We start from the raw sequence: 10,891 nt of genomic DNA on the forward strand, positions 1-10,891 counted from the left end.
GTACTGTACAGGGATAATGTGCACAGTGTCAATACAGTACAGGGTTAATATGCATAGTGACATCACATGTCACAAGTTTAATATTCACAGTGATGTCACAGAACAGCGATAATACATAAATAGACAGTACACAAATCGTGACAAAAAGCAATATTATGCCTGTCAATAGGGCATCAAAGGGCAGGTGCAGAAAAAGGGCAGGGGCTTAGGCCCCCTTTTATGTCTATGTGTGCACATCCCTGACCCTCCCTTGCTTACCATTGCAGTTTTTCCAATCCTATGTTCCCACACCAATAATGTTTACTATGCTGCAGCCCAAAGGATAGGGGATAAGATGTCTGATCGCGGGGGTCCCAGCGCTGGGGTCCTCCGCAATTTCAGCTGCGGCACCCCAGACATCCGGTGCACAGAGCGAACTTTCCTCTGTGCCTGATGACTGGCGATGCGGGGCCGGAGGCTTGTGACGTCACGGCCATGCCCCCTCAATGCAAGTCTATGGGAGGGGGCGTGACGCAGTCACGCCCCCTCCCATAGACTTGCATTAAGGGGCGTGGCCGTGACATCACGAGCAGAGCACGGCTGTCACGTCACGAGCCTCCGGCGCTGAACCCGACGCTCTAAACAAACACCAGGCGCATCACGGTGATCGCGGGGGTCCCCAGCTGCGGGACCCCCACAATCAGACATCTTTTCTCCTATCCTTTGGATAGCGGATAAGATATCTAGGGGCGGAGTACCCATTTAAAGAGATAGCAGCAATCTGGTGATCACAAGTTCTAGTAATAATAACACCTAGATGCAGCTCTGCTGGAATAAAACAAATGGTTCTGTACGACTAGTGATACTGAGCGCACGATAACAAAACCCAAAAAATCATAATGCTTCTTTATTGTTCAATCCTGTTTGTTTGTTTTGTTTTTTGCATAACAAGACTAACTTGTACTGCTAAACCTATGTTAATAAAAAGTCAGGACTCCTCTAATATCAATATTTCTCCCTAAGTAACTTAATCTGAATGTTGTCCTTGACAGCAGGAAGCTATTGATCATCTTGAAGCCACTCGTGCTCTGTCACCCCGGCGTGGATTACACGTAGCCTGACGGCGTCACAGTACTGGGGATGGCAAGGCATGGGTTAAGAGCTCCTGATTTTCTATTGGCCACCAGGAAGAGGCTGCACAGAAAAAAAAACGCTGCTTGTAACCAACATCAAGAGGAGATGCAGACCTATTTCAAGTTAATATGTCCAAAACGTGGCCGTTACAGTGCATTGGAAGAGGCTTGTCACAGCGACATGCCATGCCTGGCACCGGAGGGCACAGCTGCTGGATTTTATGGCTGTAGGAAGATGCCACAGCTTGTAGGAGATGGAGAGACTGCTACGGCTACAGAGGGAAACTATATTACTGCAATCCCCTCCTGCATCATACATGATAAGTGACCTTCATATACAGGAGGATTAGGACCCGGTGTGACCACCATTACTGGGACTACCTGTTTATGCCGTGGATGCATTGGGTTTCCATTAGTCACCATGTTCCATTTATACTTTGGGACCTTCCAGCCTTTGCTGCTTCTTTGCCTCTTTGAATGGAGACCCATGGCTGCTGATTTTGGGGTCTGGCAGCGAATATATAGGCACCCAATGCTGAGGAGCAGGGCACTGTATTCTTCCTACGGGATGGAGTCTTCATCGGCAGCCTCTACACCGTTTCAACGCCATAAAAGAGGAGCTACCTCGTCGAATATAACCAGACAAAGCAGGCGGAACAACTTACTGCCAAATGAATCTATTTGCCCTTACAAAGTGTTCAGCGAGGGGCAGGAGAGCTCCAAAAAGAGCATCTGTTTCAGGACCATGGACAGGGACTTCCGCTGCGACCAAAGAGAATGCATCGTGTACAAGTCAGGGAGGTCTTTGTTGGCCAACGTGTTGAGAAACAGCAGTGTCCTTCTACAATGGCAGCCAGCGGATCCGTACCTGGCGGACCTGAAAGGGTTTTTGATCAACTGCTCTTGGAACGGCACTTTTACTCGCTTTCAATGCGACAGCGTCCAGCTAGGTGTGAACTGCAGAGACTACCTCCTAACCAATGTGCACGACAATGTCAGGTATCGAATCTGCCTGCAGACCCTCTTCGCCAACAGGACGTCTATGGAAGAATGCGTGGACTTTAGCGTGGAGCCTGTGGGCATGCAAGACATTGTTATCGCCATGACTGCTGTAGGGGGGTCTATATGTGTGATGCTGGTCATCATCTGCCTCTTAGTGGCCTACATTACCGAGAATCTCATGCACCCTGCCTTTATGCACCCTTCTTCTAAGAGGGGACCGTGACATTTTCGTTTCCTTAGGTTTAAGGAAAGGACGCTGGATATTTGAGAGTTCACATTGACTTTACTGATAATTGGGACAATATCACTGTGAAGTTAGGAAATTCTAGACCTAAAAGACTATACTATGTGCCAAACTCATGGGAACGGCAATGGGTATCTTGCCGGCTGTTGTAAAACTACAAGTTCCAGCAGCTCTTTGACTTGTAGCTCTACAATAACTGCTTTAAACTGCAAATGTATACGAGTCTCAGTGAAAATTGTATATGTTTCGACAATAGTCATACACTGTGCAGAGTCTCTACTCTCGTATATTAGCTGTGATCACAATAGGAGGCAATAATACAAAAAAGGTATTCAACGCATTGCAGCCACTGGTCTTGTGTTTAGAGCTGTGCTTCCCAACCGGGGTGCCTCCAGCTGTTGCAAAACTACAACTCCCAGCATGCCCGGACAGCCGTTGGCTGTCCGGGCATGTTGGGAGTTGTAGTTTTGCAACAGCTGGAGGCACCCTGGTTAGGAAGCACTGGTTTAGAGGGTAGATAGCAAAATGTTCATGACTACTTCACATCATTGTGGGAACTGATAACATCTGGTGACCTCCTTTTAAAGTTGACATTTTGAACATTTTAATACTATTATTCTATCGAATTACCCTCCGAGATGGTAGACGGATTGGGAAACTTGTACTGTGTATGGCCGATCTCATGTAAGCCACCAGTTCTCATCATGGATTTCAGGAGTACGATGCGAGAAAACCAATGAGATGAGCAAACACTAAATAGATGCTTATTCACTATACGAGGGGAGGGGAGGGGGTGTGTGATTTTTTTTTTTTATAACATATATATTACTATAACACTATTTTATCTGTGGTCTGACCTCCATGGTAGAGAAGTCTATGTTACAATGTACATAGTAGTTAGATTGATGTATTAGAAGAATAAGAGATATTTTACAATATGTCAGCATATTAACAGATAGCTTTATAGTGGACGTGGATGTTTATTGCTGGCTGGGTGCTCACTGTGTAACATGATAGATAACACAGGGTATGTATAATATATATATATATATATTACACATCAGTCTATAGTAGGAGGCACAGCCTGGTATCAGAAGCTGTAGTCAGTGTTTTGACGATAAATGTATAAATGTTGGTTGCCTGTAGTCTTACATAGCTATAATACACCACCGTACACATTGTGCCATATATATATATATATATATATATATATATAGTTATATATATATATATATAGTTATATATATATATATATAGTTATATATATGGTCATCTGTTTCATATATGGTCATCTGTTTCATATATATAATATATATATATATATATATATATAAATAGATAGATAGATAGATGATATCTATGTATATATGGTCATCTGTTTCATATATATATATATATATATATATATATATATATATATATATGTAAATATATATGGTCATCTGCTTCATATATATTATAGATGCTATCTATATACCGTATGTATATATATATATATATGGTCATCTGTTTCATATATATAAATATTTATATAGATAGATATCTATATATATATGGTCATCTGTTTCATATATATATATATATATATATATATATATATATATGTATATATTACACATCAGTCTATAGTAGGAGACACAGCCTGGTATCAGAAGTTGTAGTCAGCTTTAATTATTTATATATATATATATATATATATATATATATATATATATATATATGGTCATCTGCTTCATATAAGTCAGATGTCGTCTTTGGTGTCAGATACAATAAGATCTATACTACTCACTGGGTCAATGCCCATGGCTCTGAACAATGCAACTAGTCCAGGCTACATGTAGCCTTCAGGTTTTGTACATTATTAGAAAAAACACTGCTACCCTCTTAAAAAAAAAATAATAGTGCCACCCCTGACCACTGGTTGTGCATGGTATTGCAGTTCTGTTCCATTTACTTCCATTTACCAATTTAAAAGTGTTTTAGAGGACTTGTTTGTATTGATGGTCTATACACACACACTGATCAGCTTTCCAGAGCTGAGGCACTGAGGCAACGGGCCAACGGCATATACGGAGAACAGAGCTGGAAGCAGACAGTGGCTGTGGTGGGTTACTGCAGCCCAGGTCCTACGGACCTCAATAATAAATGAGCTGCAGTAACCCAGCACGGCCACTACACAACATACAGCGCTGTCTGCTTCCAGCTCTGTTCTCTGTATATGCATGGACTGCAGCACTGATTGGCATACCAGATGTTTGGAAAAAAAACACCTATCTCCCGTATGTTATGTACCATTAAAGGGGTACTCCGGCCCTGAAACATCTTATCCCCTATCCAAAGGATAGGGGATAAGATGGCTGATCGCGGGGAAGTGATGTCATCCCCGCCCCCGCTATGCAAGCCTATGGGATGGATAGACTTGCATAGAGGGGGCGGGGGTGACGTCACACGGGGGCGGAGTTGTGACGTCACCATACTCCGTCCCCGTGGTCGCCACCCAGCTGTTTGTGAGCTGGCACCGTGGCGTGAAGCTCAAACAGGTGGGTAACAAACACAAGATTGCGGGGGTCCCCAGCGGCGGGACCCCCGCGGTGAGACATTTAATCCCCTATCCTTTGGATAGGGGATAAGATGTTTCAGGGCCGGAGTACCCCTTTAAAGGGTACTCCAGTTTTTTAAATCAACTAGTTAAACAGATTTGTAAATTACTTCTATTAAAAAAATCTTAATCCTTCCTAATACTGAGGAAGTTATTTGCATAATTAATTATATATATATATGTGTGTGACATCACACGATACACAAATGCGTTGCAAAATTTGTCCTCTAACTTTCGTATTTCTCCTTATACGGGCCTGTATGAGGACTAATTTTTGTGCCCAATCTGTAGTTTTTAACAGTACCATTTTTGTTTTGATGATGATGGTGACTTAAAGGGGTATTCCAGGAAAAAACTTATTTTTTTTTTATAACAACTGGCTCCAGAAAGTTGAACAGATTTGTAAATTGCTTCTAATAAAAAAAATCTTAATCCTTCCAATAATGATCAGCTGCTGAAGTTGAGTTGTTCTTTTCTGTCTGGCAACAGTGCTCTCTGCTGACATCTCTGCTTTTCTCGGGAACTGCACAGAGAAGAAGAGGCTTGCTATGGGGATTTGCTTCTACTCCGGACAGTTCCCGAGACACGTGTCATCAGAGAGCACTTAGACAGAAAAGAACAACTCAACTTCAGCAGCTCATAAGTACTGAAAGGATTAAGATTTTTTTTTTTATTGAAGTAATTTACAAATCTGTTTAACTTTCTGGAGCCAGTTGATATATAAAAAAATGTTTTTTTTCCTGGATATCCCCTTTAATGACTAAATTTGCATGCCCTGATATAGCCTGTGGCTCAGCAGCTGCCCCAAACGAAAACTACAACTCCCAGCATGTTGGACTATATAGTAGTATATAGCATAGCTCAGTGTTTCCCAATCAGAGCACCTCCAGCTGTTGCAAAACTACAACTCCCAGCATGTTGGACTATATAGTAGTATATAGCATAGGTCAGTATTTCCCAACCAGAGCGCCTCCAGCTGTTGCAAAACTACAACTCCCAGCATGCCCGGACAGCCGTTGGCTGTCCGGGCATGCTGGGAGTTGCAGTTTTGCAACAGCTGGAGGCGCTCTGGTTGAAAAACACTGGTATAGTATACGATGCAACATTCCGGAAGTTGGAGGATTGGTTGGATAAATACCAGCCATTGCATTGACGGAATTTTTTTATATAAAATACCGGCTGTGCAGGTAAAATACTGGTCAGGTGACCCTACTCATAGCTATTCCTCTCAACCCTTCATTTGTTCTGCTGGGTTTGCATGTGTTGTCAATAGGGAGAGGGCAATAAGCCGCTGCCAGATACCTCTGCCTTCAGGGGAGAATCAGGAGATCCTTTAACACACTTCTCTCTGTTCACATCACGTTTTTTTCCCCTCCATTAACCCTTTCATGACCCCTCACATTTTGATTCCTGGCTTATGTTCTCTTAACTCTTTAACGACCCTTTGAATTTTGATTTCTGGCATATGTTCTCTTAACTCTTTAACAACCCCTCGAAGTTTGATTTCTGGCTTAAAGCGTACCTGTCAGATCCCACAAAAAAATGTTTCTTTTAATATGTCACTCAGTACCTAATCCTGACCATGTACATCAAATTTTTATGTGTCTAGCACCTTTATTTATTTTTTTATTATACTTTTAATTTAGCTCACTAGTCTGAATTCCTCCCAAAGGGAGGGGGCGTGGCCTCACTGCAGGTCTCCGCCCCCTCCCTCAGTATGCTGTCTGCTCACATCTCTCTTAGCATTAGCAAAACTACAACTCCCAGCTTGTCCTCACTGACAGTAGCGGGACACAAGCTGACAGTGGGAGGATTTTTCCTCCAGCTCTGAGCCCTGCGCTCACAGCTGTCAATCAATGAAGTGTGTCCATGACATAGGTGATGATTCATGGACACAGCAGGACTAGTATGTGTCCAAGCAGGCAGGGGGGGCAGTTGTTTGACTGGCTTTTTCAATATGAAATACTGAAATTTTTCTAATGAAAGCAATTGCAAAAGCTATTGGTTGTACATGCTTTACAACATATCAAAAGTTTTTGTATCTGACAGTGCCCATTTACGTTTTATATCCCCCCCCCCCCCCCTTCTAAGACCTATAACATTTTTATTTTTTCCACTGACAAAGTTGTGTTGGAGTTTTTTGTGTGGCAAGTTGTAGTTTTCATAGGCACGCTTTATTTTATCATATCATGTATTATGAAGCCAGAAAAAAAGTTATATGTAGGGCAAAATTTAAAAAAAATATGGGATTGAGATATTTTGTGGGGAAATAATTTGTCCTGGGTTCACAATATGGTAAAACTGACAGGCTACCTTTATTCTATGGGTCATTATGATTCCAATTATACCAAATCTGGGTCATTTGTGTTTCCTTTTATGGTTAAAAAAAAAATTTTGAAAAAGAAAAAATGAAACCAATCTGTCCTTCACTGTGTTCTGACACTTATAGCTTTATTTTTTTTACACTTACAGAGCCATGTTAGGGTTTATTTTTTGCACAATGAGCTGTCGTTTCTTTGGATGACTTTTTGTGAAAACATTTTGGGAATGTGATGTGACAACAATTTTGTCGCTTGGAATTTTTTGCCGTTTACGCTGCTGACTGTGCAGGATCAAGAATGTAATAACTTAATAAATTAGACAATTACACATGCTGTGATATCAAAAACATTTATTTATTTTTTCACAGTGTTTTATTTACAAAATGGGAAAAGAGGGTTGATTTATAGTTTTATTGGGGGGGGGGGGGATTTTTTATTATATTTTTAAAAACATATATGTTAACCTTTTTTTATTTATTTTTTACACATTTTTGCAATTCATTGATCTATATCATCAGCAATCACTTGCTACAGCCTGCCGTAGGCAAGATGTAGCAATCACTGATCTGTGGAAAACGCAGAGGCACAGGTAAGGGCTTGGACTTCCCCAGTAACCCATCAGCACCCTGCGAGTGATCTACAATGTCTGTTATTACAGAAAGATGTCTGCTGCTGATAGCAGTGGGCATCTGCCGATTATGCTGCGGACCTGACTTGCGGGTTAGCGCCATGTTCCCCTTACCTGACCCTTGAAGTATCAGTAAGTCAAGGATAGGGAAGGTGTTAAGGTCAGGTTCACATGTTTTAATTTCTGAGCAGAACTTGCAGGCAAAAATGTCATAGTCTTAGCATACTGTGATTTTGGAAAAATGCCATTGTCCTCAAAAGTGCAGAAAAACGGGCGAGATGGTTGGAAAAAAATACAAATGAAAAGACACCAGCCAAGTGGGTTTGTTTTTTCATAAATCCCTACTAACATGGCGTGAGAAAATGCCATATCAACATTTGGAAAGCTCTGGATGTGTATGCTTCATGCGTCAATAGGAGTCCGATGTTAGACAAAGGCCAAAGGAGTGTCCTTTTGGCTTGAGTTGGGTCAGTAAATATACGGCAGTATTATGGTGCAGCACAGTAGACTATGCTATTCCATACAAAAAACAGATACCATTTTAGTCTGGGGTGACCAAGGAAAAAAGATCCGTCATATGTATTCATTAAAGAGTACCTGTCACGATCTTGTTACATTTTATGATCCTCCCAGTTCACTGCCCCATCATGATAAACCACCTCCTGCCTTTATTTTTATTATTCTTTAGTTTTCTACCTTGATATTGCTCTGTATTTTCTGCTCAGTCTCAGTCAGATGCACAGACTTGGAAGGGGCGTTCCCCAGCAGGCGTGACATCATCTGAAGCCATACAGGGGAGAACTTCCTCCCTCCCTCTGCTACACACAGCCCAGAACAGTTCAGTGTTAGATGAGCTATGATTGGCTAAGGCTGCATCCCCCCCCCCCTCAGCACTCCAGACTGCATGTCCTGATATTGGACTTCTGCCAGGTCAGCAGGAGTCCAAAGTCTGTGCAAGAGATAGAGGGGGGGGGGGGGGATGTGCTATGGACAAGTAGGGAGACACCTAGCGGCAGCTTTTTAAAACACAAATAAAACATAGAAAACATTTTTTTTTATTTTTTTTATCAAAGTACATTAGAAAGATTTTTTTTATTTACCATAAGGAGTGCAATAGAAAATTAGTTTTAATCACAGTGCCCATTTAAGCAGATACCTCTGAAGCCCCAGTGACATCCACTGTTCACTTACTGAAGTATCCCTGAAGCTTCCTGAGACAGAGGTGCAGAGAGCTCTCTCCTCCTGACCTTCCTACACTTTGCATTAAACTATGTATATGTCAGTGTTTTTCAAACAATGTGCCTCCAGCTGTTGCAAAACTACAACTCCCAGCAAGCCCAGACAGCCTTTGGCTGTCTGGGCATGCTGGGAGTTGTAGTTTTGCAACAGCTGGAGGCCCATTGTTTGGAAAACACTGGGGTATGGGGTAACTGTCAGCAGTACCACCACTCTGCAGGAAGCTCAGGAGGTACATATAAAGGAAGTCCCTATGCCTCTGTCTTTAATGTATATCCTATATAGGCTGTCTACAATTCAGATTTACTCCTGGCATATACCTCCGATGGTGTGCCAAAACATGGCAGCTTGTTTCCAGGTAACCAGCGGAGACTTTTTCTACAACATACAGAATAAAAAATAATAAATATAAGTTATAAAGCACTTAAGAGGTTATACATATACAACAAAGAATGCTAGACTTTACATTTGTTGGCTATATGGCTAATACCAATCAAACATTGCACTGCACTTTAATCTTCTTAGTGTATAAGCCATTATCATGGTGCATTACACGGTTCGTACAGTCTTCTGCTCCACATTACTGTTCTTTGCTAATGTATTCACGCAACGTAAAAGCAGCTGTCCTGCTGGGCACACATCTCACATAATAATTCACATTTATACAATTTCAGCAATCTATCAATAGAAATCATGGCAAGATAAAAAGGGACAGAGTCATATATATAATATGGTTGTAGAGTAAATATATATATATATATATATATATATATATATGTATATATATATACATATAGATATACAGCAACGGGAGAATACAGCAGCACACTGCTAGCACAAAGATATAGATGAAACATGAGTATATAGATAAAACATGAGTATATAGATAGAACATTGAAAGCTATACAGCTGTAGTGCAATAAATGAAAATATGAAACTATGAAATTATGAGGTACTTAGCTTGCAAATATTTGCAAGCTAAGTACCTCATAATTTCATATTTTCATTTATTGCACTACAGCTGTATAGCTTTTCATGTTCTATCTATATACTCATGTTTTATCTATATACTCATGTTTCATCTATATCTTTGTGCTAGCAGTGTGCTGCTGTATTCTCCTGTTGCTGTATATTTAGCCCAGCAGCCTGCACCTGTAAGCCAGGTTTTTACAATAGTTTGGAATCAATAGTGCTGGCCAACTTATTCTTTGGTTATACATATGTATATAGTAGTTATCACTAATAGAAACTACATGTCTTCAGAACAGACCCCCTTTTATTTGGTAGCTCCCACAGCTGCTGCAACCTTCAGCAATACCCTTTGTAGCCAAGGAAAGTTGACCAGACTTCCTTTAAAGCGTACCTGTTAGATCCCACAAAAAAAACCTGTTATATGTTACTAAGTGCCTCATCCTGATCATGTACATGTAATTTTCATGTATCTATCTCAGATATTTCACACAAAAAAAATTGCATATTTCATGTCTTTTCCATCTTTTCAAAGGGAGGGGGTGTGTCCTTCTCTTGCCTGCTCTGTGATGACTCCTCCACCTCCCTCACTCTGCTGACTCACTGCTCTGGGGGAGCCTGGCATCCCAGCTCTGTAACCCTTTCCTCTCTGGATTAATGCTGTATACACACACAAACACACACACACAATGATTATTGGATATTGCCTGTACTCTACCACCAAAGACAATATGGTGATTGTATAACTTAGATCTTCCTATGTCATTCATGCTTAGGCCA

The 10,891-nt window shown here is 41.1% G+C and overlaps 1 protein-coding gene across 1 annotated transcript; it reads left to right on the plus strand.

Moving 5' to 3' along the window:
- The first annotated feature begins 1,130 nt into the window (after positions 1-1,130).
- FNDC10 (fibronectin type III domain containing 10) lies at positions 1,131-3,530 on the plus strand. The gene has a single exon (XM_056542698.1). It carries the CDS (start codon positions 1,534-1,536, stop codon positions 2,335-2,337), a length of 804 nt encoding a protein of 267 aa, XP_056398673.1. The 5' UTR covers positions 1,131-1,533; the 3' UTR covers positions 2,338-3,530.
- The last annotated feature ends 7,361 nt before the right edge of the window (positions 3,531-10,891 follow it).

The sequence above is a fragment of the Hyla sarda genome, chromosome 10 (assembly GCF_029499605.1).
Source record: "Hyla sarda isolate aHylSar1 chromosome 10, aHylSar1.hap1, whole genome shotgun sequence".
Classification (NCBI taxonomy): domain Eukaryota; kingdom Metazoa; phylum Chordata; class Amphibia; order Anura; family Hylidae; genus Hyla; species Hyla sarda.